The sequence below is a fragment of the Mytilus edulis genome, chromosome 2 (genome assembly GCF_963676685.1).
Source record: "Mytilus edulis chromosome 2, xbMytEdul2.2, whole genome shotgun sequence".
Taxonomy (NCBI): domain Eukaryota; kingdom Metazoa; phylum Mollusca; class Bivalvia; order Mytilida; family Mytilidae; genus Mytilus; species Mytilus edulis.
The window spans coordinates 3773941-3797249 of NC_092345.1; the positions used below are offsets into that span (position 1 = coordinate 3773941).

At 31.9% G+C, this 23309-nt stretch overlaps 2 protein-coding genes across 2 annotated transcripts; one reads left to right on the forward strand and one right to left on the reverse strand.

The window, feature by feature from the left end:
* The first annotated feature begins 48 nt into the window (after positions 1-48).
* LOC139510089 (calcyclin-binding protein-like) lies at positions 49-5277 on the forward strand. The gene is made up of 6 exons (XM_071296337.1): positions 49-251; positions 1626-1836; positions 2245-2341; positions 3375-3474; positions 4011-4108; positions 4960-5277. The coding sequence occupies exons 1-6, from the start codon at positions 231-233 to the stop codon at positions 5105-5107; spliced, it is 675 nt and encodes a 224-aa protein (XP_071152438.1). The 5' UTR covers positions 49-230; the 3' UTR covers positions 5108-5277.
* Positions 5278-9957: 4680 nt separating this feature from the next.
* Positions 9958-18146, reverse strand: LOC139510090 (uncharacterized). Its single transcript, XM_071296339.1, has 3 exons — positions 17705-18146; positions 15188-15331; positions 9958-13293 (listed from the first exon to the last, which is right to left on the reverse strand). The coding sequence occupies exons 1-3, from the start codon at positions 18036-18038 to the stop codon at positions 13058-13060; spliced, it is 714 nt and encodes a 237-aa protein (XP_071152440.1). The 5' UTR covers positions 18039-18146; the 3' UTR covers positions 9958-13057.
* Positions 18147-23309: the final 5163 nt, after the last annotated feature.

Genomic DNA, 23309 nt, shown 5'->3' on the forward strand with positions numbered 1-23309 from the left:
AAAATTCGGGTTTGCACATCATATTTAATGTAAAGTCTAGAGAATTTCGAAAAGATAACGACACTTAGATCGGTTGTATGTTTTTTCAAGGGAAAATATCAAATACAAATTCAAACACTAATACCATCAAAAAATGAACTTTCCAGAATCGAAAGTGAAAGTTGGATAGACCAATTTGCCTCTTTGTGCCTCTCTCACAACCGAAATTCAATAATTCCCTTAGTTTAAACATGGAAAAACAAATTGAAGAAGTAAGTATATGATGTTCACTCCCATCCACTTGTAGTTACACGCTTTACTGCAGAATTTTTTACACGTGCCATTTTTATAAAATTTTGGTTTCGGTTTGATATTGATAGTGCATGGCACCCCCCCTCCCCCCTTTTTTTTTTTAAAACAAAAGATAACAGAACAGTTCATATATTTTTTTTTAAAATCAATATTAAAATTATTTGAATCTCCTTGTCCAAAATCAATATTAAAATTTGTGTCTCTTTGTCCAAATTAAAAAAAAAAAACAAGGAAAAGACCAACAGATGAACAATACACCTTATCGCTATTTGTCCGCCATTACTGGATATCACACAGGTTCCCGTAAAATTTTGATGTCTTAAAAAAAATATCTGACGCCACAATGGAAAAGTGATTGTTGTATGCATCAAAAGTTCAAGCGGCCGGGTCAGCAGGGATTAGCGATAAGGTGTATAGTACACAAACACAATATAGAAAAATAAACTTTTACTAAAAACCTTGCAACACTAACCCAGGTGCTCTTGAAGGGTAAGCAGATCCTAGCTGCTACACATGTGGCACCACCAACGGGATAAAAACTATACCAAACTTGACTATCACAGTAGAGCTTCTCTCAAAGAGATAAGCGACAGGAATGCAATGCATTTTCCTCATTGTTCCTAATTTTTTGAAAAGGGATGTTTTGAGTCGGAATAAACGCTCTCTTCGAGAGAAACTCTACTGTGATAGTCGAGTTTGGTATAGTTTTACCCCGTTATTCATAGGATTTTAAACTCCTGTGATAAAACATATCTGCTATCATCTGAGAAACAGATTTTCCATTACAGTCAACCAACTTGTAATCATAAAATTTACAAAGGGGTCAACTTCACCATTTTGAACTTTGGGTTTCATGGCTTAACTCCTAGTGTATATTTGAGGGAAGAAATACCTTTACTGTCATTTTTCAAATGGTAATTTTCGGTTAACATTAACCATTGTTAACATTAATAGGTTAAAATTTATCTGGATTCTTCAAAATATACTTATCATGATTCATGATTCTTTAGAGCTCTGAGGTTCTCATATGATTATCTGTTTCTGTTAATTTCAGAAACGATTTATTGTGATTCACCAAAAGCATTAATTTTTTTTTATTGTCATGATTGTCATAAAGAAAATACACATTTTATCGTTATGCACCAAAAATTACTGTAAGTCAATTGGCAAGTTTTTTTTTATTATTTATTTGGTTTGAAGGTACCCCTATGATGACCCTCATATTTATAAGGCCTGGGACTATTATACTAACTGTTTACAGAATGACAGTGATGTTTAAAATAAAGTTTTCATGTATTATATGTATCTTTCTTTATTTTCAATTTCTTTATTAGTTGAAGAGTGATATTGAAGAAATTAATAGTTTACTAGAATCTGCTTGTCGAACACGAGTTAAAGATCTTCTTGGTTTGGATAAAAGAAAATTGGAAACTGAGTTAATACAAAAACAGGATCGCCTAAAAAGTTCAACAGAACAAAAATCAATACCAGGAACAACAGTGAAACCAAAGACAGGACCTTACACAGTCACAATACATACCTATGGTGAGTAATGAATGTTCTTATCAAAATATTAAAGGAGATGCAGTATGATTGCCAATAAGACAACTATCCCCTATTATTAGTAATGGATGTTCCTAGCTCATTCTTAAAATCCAACCTTTCATTAAAAAATCAGTATGACAATCTGTACATTTTCATGCAAATGTTTTGTACAGTCAATGACTATATATAAATATCATGTAGAACCATTCCAGATTTAAACTTAAATTTTTTACAACGTTTCTTTTTCAAAATGTTTTTCAAATTGTAAATAGATATAAAAGCTGTTTCCTAAATTAAATGAAGGCTAAATTGTTTCTAAAAAAAACAAAAGTTCTATGATTTTGACAAAAGACAAATGAATTTAGCAAGGATTAAAAAGTATTTTTATGATTTTTGAATTCCTTTCAGCATGGGATCAATCAGAAAAGTTTATGAAACTGTATGTCACCTTGAAAGGTGTACAATCTTTACCTAAAGATCAAATTACCACTCAATTCACAAAAAGGTAAGGCTAAGGATAATGCTATAGTTTTGAATGACCTAAATATCTACGGAACATATTTAAAACTTAAAATGAACAAGGGTCCTCTTTAAAGAATGAGGAATACAGTCATGACAATAACTGTTCCGAATCAAACATAGAAGCTACTGTACTTAAAGTGTCTTTCTTGATTAAACTAGCTAACATGTATGCTCAAAGCTAATTTTTTCCTATAAATACTGTGGATTCATTATTATTCATTGGATACTAAGTTCCTTGGGTTTCCTTGGTTTCGTTGGAACAGTTGAACCACAGATTTAAATATTCAATGAATTACAAATTTTCTTAAAGTCTTTCTACATATTGTATGCACAGATGGGCAAAACAAAGAAATCAAGTATCGACAAAAATGCAAGGTTTCCACAATCCACGAAAATTGGTACCAACGAAAACAAATGAATCCACAGGAAAATGTACTAGGAATATCAATTTTATAACAGTTTGTACTTTAGTACTTACGGTAATAGGTCAACAGGTACTGCCATAGAAAAATAGGTCAACAGGTACTGCCATAGAAAAATAGGTCAACAGGTACTGCCATAGAAAAATACATGTGTTTGCTTATTTAAAGGGACAAAAAAATGAAAATCAATTTATATGCTAATAAGATGAATATCTTCAAAAAAGTGCATATATCAAAGAAGGAATAAGAGATGCTCTGTTCCCACTTCATACTTACCATTTATACAATGGGAGGTGTTCTATGTAAAAAGTAAAATCACAAAAATACTGAAAATTCAAAATGAAAAGTCCTTAATCAAATGACAAAATCAAAAGATCAAACACAACGAACAAATGGATAACAACTGTCATATCCCTGACTTGGTACATGCATTTTCTATTGTTTAACCTTGTTTTATAGCTCACTTGTATGGCAGTCACATACAATTACACTAGATTGACAAAGATGTGTGTAAAATGAAGGTTTGACACAAACAAATATAATTCATCAGTTTTTGAAAACGATTTCTCATGGAAGATTTTTTTCATTTTCCAGAACCATCAGATTAAATGTGAACGACTTGGATGGTAAAAATCATGAACTTTATATTTCCAAACTTTTTGAGGATATACAACCCAGTGAAAGTTTTTTCAAGGTAAAATTAGAAGTTGGATATTTATATCAATCAGTTTATCAATAATATACATTTTGTACAGGTAAACTCAGGTAAATACAGGAAGGTTATACATATTGCACTTAGTCCTTGAAATATTCACAGATAAAATGGTAAAATTAAGAATCCACAAAAGACAAAAATACTTTTAGTACATGGATGGTCATGGATGTGCTGAATAAAATTGCTCATTGTAGTGAGCACGGAATGATTCTTGGTTGTTTGTAGGTAGCCTGCATTCTGCTTACGGTAGCAATGCTCAAAGGGGGATAGGCAATCTGCTGAAATACCTTTGGGATTATTTATGGTGCATTGACATAAAATATTCCAGATTTTAGAGTTCTGTGTGTTATTGTACACTAATGATATTTTACTCTAACTTGTTTCTGCCAATAACTTCAGTCATATTTATTATGATTATCCTGTTTTTAACCTGTGATACCTGTGAAATGAATGAAATTAAGGTATGAATGCTTGTGTGTAAAGAGATATGACAATTTTGTATTCCATTATTACAGATTAAAACAGACACTGTCCTGGTAATGATGAGAAAGGACAATACAAAAACCTGGTCACATGTCACCCAGCGAGAACATAAAGAAAAGGAAGCCAAAAAGTAAGACATACTATTTTTTATTCATTTTGCTTTACTCATAATTCCATCTTTTATCCATCTTTTTTACATTTTTTTGTATTGCCTGCTATAAAAGTCATGAAATTCAAAACCATGATTAAGCAAAATGAAAACTTGGCAACTTATATATTGATAAAATATTTATTAAGAATTTTGTGTCTAATATTGTTCAATAAACGTTTTATGTACTAAATGTTGCATTATAATGTCCGTCCTTACTTCCAAAAATAAGTTTCTATTCTCTAACTTTAGTTTGCCTGAATTTAGTGATTTAACTTTTACACATTACTTATTAGCACAAACACAGATCAAGTTTGAATTTTGGTGATGTCACTATTACTGTTAGTTATGCCCCTGTTCAAATGGAAAAAATACTGATTCTCTCGTTTCCTTTTTCTAACTTAATGCTTCTTATCACAAAACTCAGATCAAGTACAAAGTTAGGTATCGTCACTTCTACCATTTTTGAGTTATGTCCCATTATAACAATTATATGCCAGCTGGGGCATTATCTTTGTCCCATTTACACATTCCCCATTTATTTAAGATTTACTGAAACAATAAGAGATAATTAAGTACAAGTTCATTATTGAAGAAAGATATATGTTACATTTGATTTTGCCATGTGATTATGGACTTTCTGAATTGATTTTCGTCTAAGTTCAGTATTTTTGTGATTTTACTTTTTACATATGATTCATATACTATATTACAAATTTTTCTACTCTAAATAAAAGAAAGTTTTACGAGGCACTTTTTCATCTATTTTTTATGCTTGTTTTAAATTAAAAAATCAATCTGAATCAAAGTTTATGTTGACTTATTTGTTTCAGACCGAAAGTGGATGAAAATGCTGATCCTAATGACAGTTTGATGACCATGATGAAACAGATGTATGAAGACGGAGATGACGAGATGAAGAAAACTATAGCAAAGGCATGGAGTGAAAATAGGAACAAACAATCAAAAGACACGGAATAATTCTAATCATCATCACATACATGTACAAATGATTGACAGCAAAAAGAAGCATAGATTTTTTAAAATGTATCAAATATCTGAAGAATAATTATCTCATCAATGTAGAATTTCATACTAATTGTGTTAAACTGTCATAATCATGTATCAACTAATAAATATCTGACTTTGTAGTTTGTACCTATTTTTAAGGCACATCTCATATCAAAACATACTCTTTGTACAGTTATGTACTTATGTTCAATAATATTGTTTGTTCATATACCAACGGTGTTTATTTTGTCAGTGTTTGATTATGCTTTTGTGAAGTTCTGTACAAAATTAAGGGACCCGAGGTTGTTGAAATTTGTCATTTTTTAGCATAATGTCTCAGGATTTTTCATCCATTAGTCTTGTAACAATTTTCCACTATTTCTTCTTTATTTTGATGACTACTTGTACATACACAAAAAGATATACATTTCAGGAGTTATTTTTTTAGCTCACCTGGCCCAAAGGGCCAAGTGAGCTTTTCTCATCACTTGGCGTCCGGCGTTGTCCGTCGTCGTCGTCGTCCGTCGTCGTCGTCCTGCGTTAACTTTTACAAAAATCTTCTCCTCTGAAACTACTGGGCCAAATTTAACCAAACTTGGCCACAATCATCATTGGGGTATCTAGTTTAAAAAATGTGTCCGGTGACCCGGCCAACCAACCAAGATGGCCGCCATGGCTAAAAATAGAACATAGGGGTAAAATGCAGTTTTTGGCTTATAACTCAAAAACCAAAGCATTTAGAGCAAATCTGACATGGGGTAATATTGTTCAACAGGTCAAGATCTATCTGCCCTGAAATTTTCAGTTGAATCGGACATTTCGTTGTTGGGTTGCTGCCCGTGAAATGGTAATTTTAAGGAAATTTTGCTGTTTTTGGTTATTATCTTGAATATTATTATAGATAGAGATAAACTGTAAACAGCAATAATGTTCAGCAAAGTAAGATCTACAAATAAGTCAAATGATCAAAATGGTCAGTTGACCACTTTAGGAGTTATTGCCCTTTATAGTCAATTTTTAACCATTTTTCGTAAATCTTAGTAATCTTTTAGAAAAATCTTCTCCTCTGAAACTACTGGGTCAAATTTAACCAAACTTGGCCATAATCATCATTGGGGTATCTAGTTTAAAAAATGTGTCCGGTGCCCCGCCCAACCAACCAAGATGGCCGCCATGGCTAAAAATAGAACATAGGGGTAAAATGCAGTTTTTGGCTTATAACTCAAAAACCAAAGCATTTAGAGCAAATCTGACGCACAGTAAAATTGTTCATCAGGTCAAGATCTATCTTCCCTGAAATTTTCAGATGAATCAGACATTCCGTTGTTGGGTTGCTACCCCTGAAATGGTAATTTTAAGGAAATTTTGCTGTTTTTGGTTATTATCTTGAATATTATTATAGATAGAGATAAACTGTAAACAGCAATAATGTTCAGCAAAGTAAGATCTACAAATAAGTCAACATGACCAAAATGGTCAGATGACCACTTTAGGAGTTATTGCCCTTTATAGTCAATTTTTAACCATTTTTCGTAAATCTTTGTAATCTTTTAGAAAAATCTTCTCCTCTGAAACTACTGGGCCAAATTTAACCAAACTTGGCCATAATCATCATTGGGGTATCTAGTTATAAAAATGTGTCCGGTGACCCGGCCAACGAACCAAGATGGCCGCCATGGCTAAAAATAGAACATAGGGGTAAAATGCAGTTTTTGGCTTATAACTCAAAAACCAAAGCATTTAGAGCAAATCTGCCATGGGGATAAAATTGTTCATTAGGTCAAGATCTATCTGCCCTGAAATTTTCAGATGAATCAGACATTCCGTTGTTGGGTTGCTGCCCCTGAAATGGTAATTTTAAGGAAATTTTGCTGTTTTTGGTTATTATCTTAAATATTATTATAGATAGAGATAAACTGTAAACAGCAATAATGTTCAGCAAAGTAAGATCTACAAATAAGTCAACATTACCAAAATGGTCAGATGACCACTTTAGGAGTTATTGCCCTTTATAGTCAATTTTTAACCATTTTTCGTAAATCTTAGTAATCTTTTAGAAAAATCTTCTCCTCTGAAACTACTGGGCCAAATTTAACCAAACTTGGCCATAATCATCATTGGGGTATATAGTTTTAAAAATGTGTCCGGTGACCCGGCCAACGAACCAAGATGACCGCCATGGCTAAAAATAGAACATAGGGGTAAAATGCAGTTTTTGGCTTATAACTCAAAAACCAAAGCATTTAGAGCAATCTGCCATGATGTAAAATTGTTTATTAGGTCAAGATCTATCTGCCCTGAAATTTTCAGATGAATCGGACCACCCGTTATGGGGTTGCTGCCCCTGAATTGGTAATTTTAAGGAAATTTTTCAGTTTTTGGTTGTTATCTTGAATATTATTATAGATAGAGATAAACTGTAAACAGCAATAATGTACAGCAAAGTAAGAACTAAAAATAAGTCAGTATGACCAAAATAGTCAATTGACCCCCTAAGGAGTTATTGCCCTTCATAGTCAATTTTTAACAATTTTCTTAAAATTTGAAGATTTTCAATAACATTTTCCACAGAAAGTACTGTTATAGATAGAGATAATTGTAAGCAGCAAGAATGTTTAGTAAAGTAAGATCTACAAACACATCACCATCACCAAAACACAATATTATAATGAATCCATCTGTGTCTATTGTTTGATATTCACATAGACCAAGGTGAGCGACACAGGCTCTTTAGAGCCTCTAGTTTATTTTCCCAAATTTTGCTCAAAAGATTTTTTTCCATATAGAAATCATAAGATTATACTGGAAGCATATAATATCACAGCAATTTATGTGATGAAAATTCATGAAGATCAAGAGGCCTAAATCTAGTTTCATAGATTGAGGGAAAATTGTGTTTTCTTTGATAAAAGTCCATTTGCCAATTACCGATTTGATTCTGTTATTACACACTTTTAAACAAATTATTTCCCTGTGTCAATGGAAGACTCGTTTTGTGCTGGACAAAATTGGCTTTTGCCCTCTTATAGCATGATAAGTTGAAAGTGATATATCGGCATTTTAACAAATTTTAATTGAAATTAAATGATTTGACATACTTAAAGGTTACACACAACTACATTTGCTCTCTCCACTAGATCTCCGTTGTCAGTAAAAGTTAATGTCCCTCCTAAGGGAGACAATTAAAAAAGGGATCTCTAAGTACAGAATCAATAATGGGAATTGGCAAACAGACTTGAGTGTGTTGTTTTGTAAATGCCTGCTTACACATTTTACCTAGATCAACCATATCCACAATAATTGGTAAATCACATGAATAATGTATTTGGTTTGATTGATTTATTGGTGTTTAACATCACTTTCAGCACCATTGGTTATATCATGATGGTCAGTTATATCAAGGTGGTCAGTTATATCATGGTGGTCAGTTAGATCGGTGGAGTAAACCAGAGTGCCTGGAGAAAATCACTGACCTTTGTCAGGAAAAGTGACAAACTGTTTGATTCAACCTTACAACCTCAGTATTGATTGGCAAGTTATAGGATAACTATATTTGGTATGTGTACCTTGCAAGGTTCTCATGTCTGTTTGGCAGTTTTCACTTGACCTAAACTCATGTAATGGATCAGTGAACAAGGATAAGTTATGGTTGTCAAGTCCATATCTCAGATACTATAAGCAATAGGTCTAGTATATTTGGTGTATGGAAGGACTAAGGTGTAAATGTCCAACTGGCAGGTGTCATCTGACCTTGACCTTATTTTCATGGTTCAGTGGTTAGTAAAGTTTTTGTGTTTTGGTCTGTCTTTCCTATACTGTATGGAATAGGTCTAATATATATGGTGTATGGAATGATTGTAAGGTGTACCTATCTTACTGGCATTTGTCATCTGACCTTGACCTCATTTTCATGGTTCTGTGGTCAAAGTTAAATTTTAGTCTTTAAGCAATAGTTCAACCAGATTTGGTATATGGAAATATTTATTGATGTACATGTCAGTCTTGCAGGTTTCATTTGACCTTGACCTCATTTCAGTCATGCTCAGTGTTAAGTTTTCGTGTTTTGGTCTGTTTTTCATAAACTATAAGCAATAGGTCAACTATTTGTTGAATGGAAGGCTTGTTAGCTGTACATGTCTGCCTGGCATGGTTCATCTGACCTTGACTTCATTTGCATGGTTCATTGGTCAATGTTTATTTTTCTTGGTTAAGTCTATTTTAGAAACTATAAGCAATAGGTCAACTATATTTAGTGTATTGAATGATTTTAATGTGTACATGCATTTCTTATTTGGTTTATATGACTTTGACCTGATTTTCTTGGACTATGTTTTAAAAGTTTATGTGATAGTTGTAGTAAAGCTTTTTATTTAGGCCTATCAACATAAAATCAATGATTAGTAAAGACGGTGAGACATTTCAGTCTCCCAGATAAGAACTTTTTGTCTGAAGTCTTTTTCAACTGAATTTCATACTTTTTTTTTTATTATTTTATGCTTTTATATTAGTATCCCCAGGGGGAGAATTCTTGTTTTTATTTTACATTTATTGTGTCCAAGCCTTTTATTGCTTGCTACATGCTTTCGTTTAACTTTTTTTTTGAAAATTGTTCAGTAAGTAACCTATAGCTGTTAACATGTAGGTCACATGGTCCCTGGTGGAAAGTTGTCTAAATGGCAATAATATCACAAATTTTAACTTGTAGATTTTCATTTCAATATTTGTCTGTGCAAACTATTTCAGCCACAAGAAAGAAGCTACTTTTAAAGTTTTATAGAAAGCTGATTGTAAGAAGTAAAGGAAAGCTCATGAACTCAAAATAAGGTTAATATCAATTTATTTAATTTAAAAAAAACCACTTTTATGTTACACAAGACTCTGGTATACATGGTATACAAAAAAAACAAAAAAAGCACTAATTTTATAAATTAGGTGTACACCTGTAGCACAGGTATATAAAACAAAATAATGTAAAAGTTAAGTAGCTACGTGTACACCTTTAACAACAGTATGTGAAACAAAACAAAACAAAAGTAAAGTTGGTGTACACCTTGAAAACTGGTAAGTAAAATAAAAAAAATTGTAAGGGTTCTGCAGAACCCAGTCTCACTTACTTTTGCTGTTAATCGCAGGCTCAAACAAAAAGAGGGAAAAAAAATTAATAAAAATATTCCTCTCTATACTATCTTTTGTTTGTTAGAAGCTTCTGTCCAAGTTTGGTAAAAAACCAGGATAGTTTATGAATCTAAAAAATGTTTTAAAAACTTCAACTGCAGACTGCATGTAATGTTAACTGGAAGAAAAACTAAGTCCCTGTATCATGTTTATAGGTAAATATGGAAAAACAAGAACAAAATTTCCTTCTGGATACTAACTTTTGATCATAAACAAGCTTCTGTCCAAGTTTGGTAGAAATCCAGGATAGTTTAAGAAAGTTATTAAATTTTAAAAACTTTAACCACAGGGTGATTGTAACGTTTCCTGGCAGAAAAACTAAGTCCATTTATAAGTAAAATACGGAAAAAAAGGATTAATTTTTTACAAAGTTAACTTTTGGGTACTATCTTATGATCATAAACAAGCTTCTGTCCAAGTTTGGTAGAAATCCAGGATAATTTTTTCTAAGTTATTAAAATTTTAAAAACTTTAACCACAGAATGAATGTAATGTTTCCGGGCAGAAAAACTAAGTCCATTTATAAGTAAAATACGAATTTTTAATTACTTTTTTTAAAATCTACTTTTGGATACTACCATAAGGGTTCTTATGATCATAAACAAGTTTCTGTCCAAGTTATGGTAGAAATCCAGGATAGTATAAAAAAGTTATTAAAATTTCAAAAACTTTAATCACAGAGTGAATATTTGTAGATGCCTCCGACAGAATGTAGGATCGCTATGTCTCACTATGTCTTGCTTTTTCAACAAAAGTCGAAAGCTCAACAACAATACAAAAGTATAATAGGTGTACACCTTAAACACCGATATATACATGTCAGTAATATTACACAACCTAGAATTATACAGTAGGTGCACACCTTTAACATTGGTGTACATAATAGCTCATAATCTGGAAATATATAATAAGTGTACAACTTTGACATCGTTATAATCATATCAGCAATATCACACAACACTAGAATTATATATTAGGTGTACAACTGTACACCTTTAACACCAGTATATACATCTCATAATGGCGCATCCTAGAATTGTATAAAGCAGTTCACTAAGGGTTTAATATACATACACATCAAATAAGTAACTTTCAAATAAAAATATATAAAAGTCAAAAAAAAGTATAAAAGTGAAATATTGGAGAATTTCAAAAAAGTTTGCCTTGAAATATATATATATATATATATATCTTTATATTTCCTCCAATTATGAAGAGCATTAGGAAGTTGAGGTAATATATTCCGACCGTAGACAATCATTATTAAGTTGGAAACAGACATAATTAATTATTCCGTAAAAAAACGGGAGTATTATTCATTTAACACATTATCATTATAATTTACTTTGAACACTGTAAAACCAATAATAATAATAATAATTCTTTATTTAAAGAGGGTTACACAGTTAGCTATAAAGCTAATCTTCCCTGAGGCCCTCATGAAATACAATGAAATATAACAAACAATTACAAAATATCAAACAGACACACATACATGAATAATGAAATAAAAAATTGTTATGAAATATACAATTTTCAAAACAGGTAAAAGTTACAAATTTATATATGACATGTATATTATTGGCATCAACAATATCATAAGTTTGAGTAAGTGTGTGAAAATTATTATGCAATTTCAAAGAGTTGCATATTAACAAAGTGGAATCAGGCGAAAATAACTCAAAAAACAAGTCTTGTTTGAAGAAGAGGTTATATTGTATCAACATGAAACAAAGTAATGAGACTCTTCATCTTGTTTTTGATTATGTGATTACTTGCCCATTTCATAGTGATTATTTGATTTCCAGACCAAATATTTCATGATTGTTTGATAATCTAGGACTGTATTTTTGATTATTTGATTATCATGATTATCTTGTTTAAAAAATATTTAATGGTAATGTGATTATATTGGCAAAACATTTATAATTATGTGATAACTTTGACATCCCCACAATTATAACAATCTGCAATGGCTCAATGCAGCTAGATTACATTGAAATACATTATGAAGATCAATAAACCTGAAAGGATTGTTTACAAGATAAGTGCAGGCAGTCAAATTTAAAATAACAAGAATGGGCACATTTTTCTAGGCATACCAACACTCATAATTCAAAAGTATCGGAATTACCTAAAGTGTGTGTCTGACATACCCTACAATTATCTCACAAGTACCAACTCATAACATTTGAGCTGCTGACTATATATGAAGTCATTACCAGTATTATTAGAATTACCTGAGAAAAGTATGTAATAAAGATTTAGAATTAGTCCATCCAACTTATCAAAAATTACCAATTAACAAAAAATGGGAAGTAAAGTCTTACAGATCCTGAAAATAGTAACACTTAAAAACTCATAATTGTCAAACTACTGTGGATTCATTATTAATCGTTGGATACCAATTTTCGTTGCTTTCGTTAGTTCAGGTTAACCACGAATTTAAATGTTCAATTAATAACAAATTTTCTGTAAGTTTGTACGAAGACTTGGGCAAAACCGTGAAATGGAATATCCACGAACATGCAAGTTTTCCTTAATCCAAGAAAATTGGTACCCACGAACAATAAATGAATCTACAGTATAAAGTGTTTCTGCTAATCATGGTCATTTATATAGAACAGGAGAAAAAAAATCTGATCAAATTTAAAAGTTTCATTCAACATAATTTAAATATCAACAAAATAAACAAACAGAAAGTAAGTGTTCAACAGATCTTATCGAGATTTCACAAACAATTCTTTAAGCATCTTCATTGGTTGCTGCTTTTCTGTGCCTTCCACCACGATCGTAGCCGCCAGTACATAAGATAAATGTGAGAACAGTTCCAATAACTGTGTACAATATGGCTGCAATACATGTCATTCCAAAAGAAAAACCCAGATGATGAATGATATCGAAACGTTGTAAGGAGAACATGTCTGAATTATTGTAGATTCCAGAACCAAACACAACCACGGATATCACAAGAAATCCTCCTGAAAATAATATCAAATTATTATTATACTATCATAACAACTGCCTACTTGCTGTCTCACCTGATTTGTGTTGCAAGATAATATTTGAGGCAAATTTTATAACTATTACCGGTAATAATGATTGTGTTAAGTAAAAATTATTATTCAACAGTGGGTCTTAACAAATACAAAAGATGTGTTCTATTGATTCTGAATTATAACTATTACCGGTAATAATGATTGTGTTAAGTAAAAATTATTATTAAACAGTGGGTCTTAACAAATACAAAAGATGTGTTCTATTGATTCTGAATTATCTAAAGTTAGAAATAGTGTACTTTAAATTCAGATTTTTTTTTTATAGTTTGGTGAAATTACAGAAATGAGCTTTTACTGATTGTTAAAATGGTTTTGTGCTTATATAAAATTGAGAATGGAAATGGGGAATGTGTCAAAGAGACAACAACCCGACCAAATAAAAAACAACAGCAGAAGGTCACCAACAGGTCTTCAATGTAGCGGGAAATTCCCGCACCCAGAGGCGTCCTTCAGCTGGCCCCTAAACAAATATATACTACTCCAGTGATAATGAACGCCATACTAATTTCCAAATTGTACACAAGAAACTAAAACAGAGGCTCCTGACTTGGGACAGGCGAAAAAATGCGGCGGGGTTAAACATGTTTGTGAGATCTCAACCCTCCCCCTATACCTCTAACCAATGTAGAAAAGTAAACGCATAACAATACGCACATTAAAATTCAGTTCAAGAGAAGTCCAAGTCTGATGTCAGAAGATGTAACCAAAGAAAATAAACAAAATGACAATAATACATAAATAACAACAAACTACTAGCAGTTAACTGACATGCCAGCTCCAGACCTCAATTAAACTGACTGAAAGATTATGATTTCATCATATGAACATCAGGCACAATCCTTCCCTTTAGGGGTTTAGTATCATACCATCATAACATATATGAGAAGAACATAACCCGTGTCATGCCAACAACTGGTTTTAGAATAAATGTGTTTAGTTCCGATGCAAAGACCTTATCAGTGACTCAATATTAACGCCAAAATTTGCAATCTATAATGACTTGACAACAGTATCGTAATTATATCCCTTCTTAATAAGTCTATTCAAAGGTTTTGTAAGTTTCTGAGGTGAATACTGACACCTTTGTGCTTTATAAAGAATATTTCCATAAAAAATTGGATGTGAAATACCTGAATGTATTAGAAGTCTGCATGTTGAGCTATATTTACGAATGATGTCTTTATACCGATGATAAAATTTAGTAAATGTTTTGACTAGTTTGTGATATCGAAAACCCTGGTGTAATAATTTTTCAGTAATACATAAATTTCTCTCGTTAAAATCTAAAACATTGTTACATACACGAGCGAATCGTACAAGTACACTTATGGTCTATAATATTGTATATTTGCTTATAAAAAGATCTTTTATGTATTACAAGGATTAGTTTATTATTTGGAATACAGAGTTCTCTTCAGGCTTTTACTACTTTTGTTCTGAAAAGACTAAATTTAACATACTTGATGTGTCTGTAATATGAAAATAAAACTAATCCAAATGGTAAAAAATTGTCAATTAAATTTACAAGCAAAAAAATATGATATACACCATTGTACATATCGCAAATAGTTTTTGTAAGAAATACTTATCCTTGGTACTGCATTTGCTCATACTATTACATCTTAATTATATAAGAATAAGACCTTTGAATTTCTTTCTGATATGGTTGTATATGTGAAAAAAAAACCAACTCTGCAACAGGTTTAACATTCAATATCACAGATCTTAGATCACCAACTAAGTACCCTGGATGTTACTGCCACAGCAGTGTCATTATTACATCTTGGGACATCTTGTTAATATAAAAATTACATACCAGTTACAAAGCATCCAATTACAGTTAGACCTTGACATAGACTGGTCCCCTTTCCTCTACATATAAACAAGAGCAGCAAAATAGTCACAAAAACAGCACTAACAAATCCTAAAGATGCAAGAACTCTTGTTGCTATCCAGTAATCTACAAATGACAAATAAATATGTTATTTCTTATTTGATCATATTCCAGACTTTGGAAACAAAGGCACGTCACACCTGTAAAATTCTGGACAATGGGAGATAACTCAAAAGACAACTTTAACAAAGACATCATTTATTTTTAGAACAGATATTAGATTCCTGCACCTTTCAAAAGTAATGCAATTTTCTTGACAGGTGTACAGTTACATCTTATTGTGACTTGAATATATATCTGAGCGATTTAATTGATAAATTTCTGGAAATATTCATGGATAGAATGTATAGAACGTTATGATCAATGCACTGTATTTGTGTATCAAATGATAGTGATAAGCCTTGGAAGATTTAGATATCAAGACAGTAACAAAGGGGTTTTGATTGCAATCTTTACCCAAAACTGAAAGAATTTCAGATGCAATTTCTTGATGTTAAAGTAGTTTCTGTCCAAGTTTCATAAAACAAAACCTGACTGACCTAAAAGAGGAGGGGCAATAAAATGTCCGTTAACATGTTAACAACACCTCGATTTTGGCAAAAACAGTTAACAAAAAAGCAAAAATGCTGATAACAGTTAACATGCGTAACCGGAGAGCATGTATCTACTCTACAACAGGCCTCTACAATAACTTTTTTTTCAACTTGTCCAGTAGGACAAGTACATACCAAAACTTACTTGTCCGAATGAAATTGTAACTTGTCCAAATTTTTTTTAATATTAACCTTTTTTGCATTTCAAGTTAATTCAAGGAACAAAATGAATTAAAAAAAAATTGAACAGAATTTGATTTGTATCTTTTGACATGTTTGAAATACTTTTAAAAGATATGAGCCATGAACAACTGAATTTAGTTGTGTCACATGACTTAGGTTCTAGTTTTGATCAATGCTAAAGTCTCTCATCATACTTTGCACATGAGACACCACCTGATTGGCCTCTAAATGTACACTCATTGGATTTTTATCCTATTTTTTTAAAAAGTTGATTTTTTTTTTATTCAAATGCAATCAATAAAAAGAATATGAGGTATGATTGTCAATGAGACAAAAGACCATATGACACAGAAATTAACAACTATAGGTCACTGCATTGCAAGTATTGTTTTTTCAGATTTTTCTACATAAAGATCAAACATGATTTGATGATTTTTATGGTGAATAATTTCTTCATTCTTATTTAAAAAATATGGTATGGACATTGGTATTAATTATTATAAAGCAACAAAATAAGGTAGGAAAAGAGGTTCTGATTTGTCTTGGTCCAGAAATGTCTACTGCCTTGCCAAACTGTCTATTAATCATGTCTATGAAATACATGTGCCCAACTGTCTATTAAACTTGGAGCCAAATCATTTCCGAGCTGGTGACGAACTGTCTTTTAAAGTTTCCTTATGAAAAAGCGCATGGTTGAATGGGATCGGTCAGACTGGTTTCCGAGAAAAGTGTGCTTTTTACCTGTTAAAAGTACTTGACAAAGAACCAGTTTTAAATTATCGATTGCAAGTCTGAGGGGTCTTGAGAAATAAAAAGTTTCATTTAGTTTCAGTTTAAAAAGGAAAGATGGCAAACAAATCTTCTTTTCTTGTTTTTTTGTTAATAATTATACTTTGTTCATCAAAGTTGGATTAAAATTTATTTTCTGCAGAATGATTCTACTTGTCCCATCGGACAAGCTTGGTATAGCTTTTACTTGTCCGACCTTTTTTACCTCTGGTACCGGACAATCGGACAAGCGTTATTGTCGAGGCCTGTACAAATATATATCGTCACCACCCGTATTCCAACCCTGGTCGCCTGTGTGACAGTCAGTGCGTTCACCCACTGAGCCAAAGAATCGATTCCCTAGCTCAGTTGATTAAGACTGCTTTATATGTTCTACCTGTACTAAGGAGGGGAAGCAACCCCGCTACACTATTCCCCCACCACAAGAGTCATCATATCTTTCTATATGACTCCAAACAACACAAACCCTGGCTATACTCAAGATAACCATAGTGGATTTTTTAGTCGGGCGCCAAATGTAACTGGAGAGCATGTATCTACTCTACAAATATATATCATCACCACTGGGATTCGAACCCCAGTCACCTGCGTGACAGTCAGTGTGTTAACCCACTGTGCCAAAGAATCAATTCCCTAGCTCAGTTGACCAAGGCTGGCTTTATATGTTCTACCTGTACTAAGGAGGGGAAGCAATCTGGTTAACAAAATGGGTTAAAAACAGTTAACAGCTTTAATATATCTCAGATAACAGTTAACAACACATTGAAAAGGGCCAAAACAGGTAAACGTAGAGGAGAGGGGCTTAAATCATGCTTAAGTGATTCCCTGTATAATCAACCGAATAATTTTCCCCCACAAAAAGCAATTTTCTTACCAATAATCTTCTTAACTTTTTCGTACCAATCTTTCTCCCATTGATACTGGTATTTTTTCTCGGATCCAAACTTAGCAATTAATCCTAAGTCAATACAACCATTACCACCGAAGCACCATTGCCAGAGCCCTAGGTAATGGTTTGTTTCAATCAAATCAATTATCAATTCGCTTGGATTATTGTAATTCTTAGTAGCAAAATCTTCAGGTACACTGACAGTCAGCCAGAAAGGTGTGCCAAATCCAAGGATAAGCGATAATGTTGCAACAAATGTTAAAACAAATAAACATTTGTTTAAAAATGTCAGGTTTTTCCAACTTTCAAAACGCGCCATATTTTTTAACCCGAATAATTCAGTCGTTATATTCCGCTGATCTACGATGGCTGCATTAACGTGTGGGAGAAAATCGGACACGGAAAGGGCTTGAATTATTCGAGTTACATATTTTTATGATTATTAAAGGGACATTTACATGTGGGGAAAGAAACGTTTTATTCCTAGCTCACTTCTTTCAACACTCCATCAATCCCCATGAATAGAAAAAACAGACGAATATCTGCTCCCTAACTTTTCACAAAAGTAAAGGCTGTTAATAAACTAATTTTGAAATAGGAGATTTTACGGAATTCCCTTTTTCGGGGAGGGTCTAAAACGCGGAAGTGGAAAACGCGGAAGTGAAAAATGGGTGTATTATAACTAATATCTCTGGAACCGCTTAAGCTAAATCAATAAATAAAAGTGATTCTGAAAGCTATTATAATAGTCTATAAGATTAAATTAAAAAAATATTTATTTGAATATGCTTTTTTACCGAAAAGTTGACCGGAAGTCTTTCTTAGTGTGACTCTGGCAACACATTTTTGAACATTAAAACTTAAATTCACGAAAAAGCATATAACCCGGTCAAAGTCTGTAAATTGATTCTTAAAGATATTTAAATGACAATTAATATGATATAAAGAAAAAAATAAATATATTACTATAAAAGGGCAAAAAGTTGACCGGAAGTCACCCTTGTATATAAATGATGAAGTCAAATTTTTAACTTTGAACTAAAATTCCCAAAAAAATAAAAATCCCGGTCAAAATCTGTAAATTGATTCTTAAAGACATTTAAATGACAAATAATATGATATAAAGAAAAAAATAAATATAATACTATAAAAGGGCAAAAAGTTGACCGGAAGTCACCCTTGTATACGAATAATGAAGTGAAATTTTCTACTTTGAACTAAAGTTCACAAAAAAAAGAAAATCCCGGTCAAAATCAAGAACATGATTCTTAAAGACAATTCAATAACAATTAATATGATATAAAGAAAAATATATTTACATTACTATAAATGGTAAAAATGTTGACCGGAAGTCACCCTTGTATACAAATGATAAAGTGAAATTTTCACTTTGATATTAAAATTCACATAAATATAAAAAGTCTGGTCAAAATCCTGAAAATTATTCAGAAAGACAATTCATTGACAAATAATATGATATAGAAATATATAAATACATACCTCAAATAGAAAAAAAAATGTTGCCTGGAACCCTATCTTGTGTGTAAAAGAATAAGTAAAAACTTCAGTCTAGTCCATCAGTACCTATTTCTAGTGTTCAGTCTATTTCATCAGTCCCTATTTCTAGTATTCAGTCTAGTCCATCAAATGAAATTTTACGTGGACGTTCTGGTTTAGGAAATTATCATTTGAAAAAAGAGTTTAGTAGAGTATTTATTTCACCATCAGATGTTATTTTTCCAAAAAGAATTGTAAGTCCTGATGAAGTAATTGAATATTTAAAAAACGACAAGCCACTTTTTCAGTCTAATTCTTTCCAATCTGACACTGATCCTTTAGGCAATTTAAATTCACAGGAAATCATAAAACAAACAAACTCTGATGAGAACACTAGTACTAATCAGGTCAAATTAGAAAATAATGAGGTAATAGTTAATCAACAACCTGTCATAGAATACCCGACTGATAGCAGTCAACAAAGTTTGGCACGGTTTATTGTTGACAATAATTTAATAACTTTGGTTCCACAACAAGGTGCGTTTATTGTAAATGGCAGGAAAGGAAAATACTGTGTAACTCTTTTTCCAAAAGAAACATGTCAATGTGAATTCTCATCTACTTGTTTTCATATTTTGGCTGCAAAAATTAGTATAGGGTTAGAGTCAACACAAACAAATAATGTCGTTAGTTTAAGGGCCCTTTCAAAAAATAGCAAGAAAATATCAGAAATGATAAGTATGTTGATACTGTTGAAATTTGATTAAATGAAATAAAAATAGCAAGTATTTTATATCTAGTTTTAGTCATTATTTTTTTTTCCATAAGAGGGGGGTCAAGAATAAACTGGCACAAGCTAGGCCACAGGTCAAGTTTTTGCAGAAAATTTCACTTCAATATTTGTATACAAGGGTGACTTCCGGTCAACTTTTTGCCCTTTTAAGGTAATATATTTATTTTTTTCTTTATATCATATTATTTGTCATTTAAATGTCTTTAAGAATCAATTTACAGACTTTGACCGGGATTTTTATATTTTTGTGAACTTTAGTTCAAAGTTGAAAATTTCACTTCATTATTTGTATACAAGGGTGACTTCCGGTCAACTTTTTGCCCTTTTATAGTAATATATATATATTTTTCTTTATATCATATTATTTGTCATTTAAATGTCTTTAAGAATCAATTTACAGACTTTGACCGGGATTTTTATTTTTTTGGGAATTTTAGTTCAAAGTTGAAAATTTGACTTCATCATTTATATACAAGGGTGACTTCCGGTCAACTTTTTGCCCTTTTATAGTAATATATTTATTTTTTTCTTTATATCATATTAATTGTCATTTAAATATCTTTAAGAATCAATTTACAGACTTTGACCGGGTTATATGCTTTTTCGTGAATTTAAGTTTTAATGTTCAAAAATGTGTTGCCAGAGTCGCACTAAGAAAGACTTCCGGTCAACTTTTCGGTAAAAAAGTATATTCAAATAAATATTTTTTTAATTTAATCTTATAGACTATTATAATAGCTTTCAGAATCACTTTTATTTATCGATTTAGCTTAAGCGGTTCCAGAGATATTAGTTATAATACACCCATTTTTCACTTCCGCGTTTTCTACTTCCGCGTTTTAGACCCTCCCCCTTTTTCGCGCTTGCGCAATGACTGGCCGTCAAAATCCGCCATACTTGTTATTGTTGTTGTCATGGGCGGGAACGCATAAACAATGCAGAAGAAAGAAAAGTTATCCCCGTATGCCTATGGGTTACCGGCCGAGGCTAGGACACGATACCAGGAGAAATTGGCATACAATAAAGGACTCGATAGGCTTCCTGATCCTTATGCTATCACTAAATCTGAATGGGTGAACGACCCCAGTATTTGGCCTGAACTTGACTTCGGTCAAGTTTACCTCTACTTAATCGAAACACCATCAATGTTTAACAAAAGTGCAATGAAAGCTTATAAAAGCTTAGAAGCTTATAGGTAGAGTCACTCATTTTTTCCGCGTTTCGACATAGAATGAAATGTTATATATCAGTATGTATGGTCAGATTATGTTTCTGTATGTGAGAGAGAGTTGTTCCCCTTTTATCAGTATTTTGTATTTATGTTTGTGACGTCATCTTTGTCTGATTAAAATGTAGAAAATGAAAGCTGTGTCTTTTTATGTGTCCGTATGTTATCGTCTCCATCCATGCTACCAGAGCTATTCCCCTAGTCTGTAATATGGTGGAGTGACCTAAACGATCGTGAATAATGATTTATACATATTTTGGATTATTTTTTTCATTGGATTTTGAATATTTTTACATATAAAATTGACCGACTGTTCCTGATGGATCTGCCATGCCGCCATGATGCTGAACACTTTTCGTTGTTTTTAAAGATTTCTACATGAACTTTTATTATGATACCAACATTTAAATTTATTTTTTGGAAAGAAGAACAGACCATGTCTCGTCTTGTATACGTACTGTCTTTGTGATTTGTGATGAATGTCAACTACCTGTATCCCGTTTTAAACCTGAAGCACGTGAGATTTATCTCAATGCATTATGATCATGCATTTTATTTCTGTAACATTCGTTTGGATCCTGTTTATACATTTATTATATGCTATTTTCATTTGACATTATTCAATTTGTATCGGTGATAACTGTATCGCCATGCATACTCAAGTTCCGATTTCATCACATGGAAGAGCCATTTTACATAACATTTGTTGACCCAGATTAACCCGTTGAACTACACGTGTGCCTGATGTGTATTGCGTAATGTTGACTGTATTGCTGTTGTGTTTCATTCCGCCGTAACCTATATTAACTGTTATATTTACCGTATTTTGGTGATAACTGTATCGCCATAGTTTTGAAGAGTTCCAAGAAGACATATTTTAAAGAAACCCTGATGATTTTTATTCTGTACGAGAACATTTTATTTTTAACTATGTTGATTTTATGAATCCAGATACTTTTCATGCTAATTTTGTGATCTACGTTATTTGTTTACTTTGAAATTAAGCTAATGTGAATGTGTTTATCATTTAGCGGTGTGATATTTATCATAAATAAAACCTTATTAAATTTAAGAGTGTAAGGTCTCTGATGATACTATCAAATTTGTATTCAGCTATTTATAATGATATATGTTTGTCTAGTAGGAAATGCCATTGATATGTGTATCACTGTAATTGTTGTGTGGAAGTAATGCGTGCATAAGGTCATCCGAGGGAGGAGTCCGAGATGCCAGACTTTCGGTTTGCAGCGTTGATACGTTTGTTTTAAAATGGTTACTAGAGTGTTGAGAGATTAACTTTATTCATGTAAACTTTCAATTTTGGAAATTATTATATACTGTATTTTTTTATAACACATAAACATATTGACCATTGTAAAAATTTAGTAAATTTTTGTTTTGGGGGCGGGATGTTATATATCAGTATGTATGGTCAGATTATGTTTCTGTATGTGAGAGAGAGTTGTTCCCCTTTTATCAGTATTTTGTATTTATGTTTGTGACGTCATCTTTGTCTGATTAAAATGTAGAAAATGAAAGCTGTGTCTTTTTATGTGTCCGTATGTTATCGTCTCCATCCATGCTACCAGAGCTATTCCCCTAGTCTGTAATAGAAAGAACAACCATTTAATTTGAAAAGGACACCAGTTGAACAAATTGGGAAAGATTCTCACTCGCATTTATGGGTATTTAATCCCTGAATAGAATAAATAATCAGTGGTGGAAATATAAAACTTTTCATTACATTCAACTTTCCAGACTAACAAATTAAATGTAGTTAGTCTGGCATCATCTGTGTAGATTTAGCTTAAAACTAGCTACTTAAAATGTTTATATGTACACTAAAACTATTTTTTGAGCATAAAATACATTGTATAAAAGTGTCCACTTCCACATTAGATAGTTGTTCTCATGTTGGTTTAATTTCTTAAAAATTTAAATTATTTATTTTCAGTATGAATTTTAATACACATTCAGACATTGTTTAACCTTTCACTGTTGGTAAGGCCTATTTAAGCTTTTAAAACATGATTCTGGTGTGAAATGGTAGAAAGTTGTACTACATTGTAGCT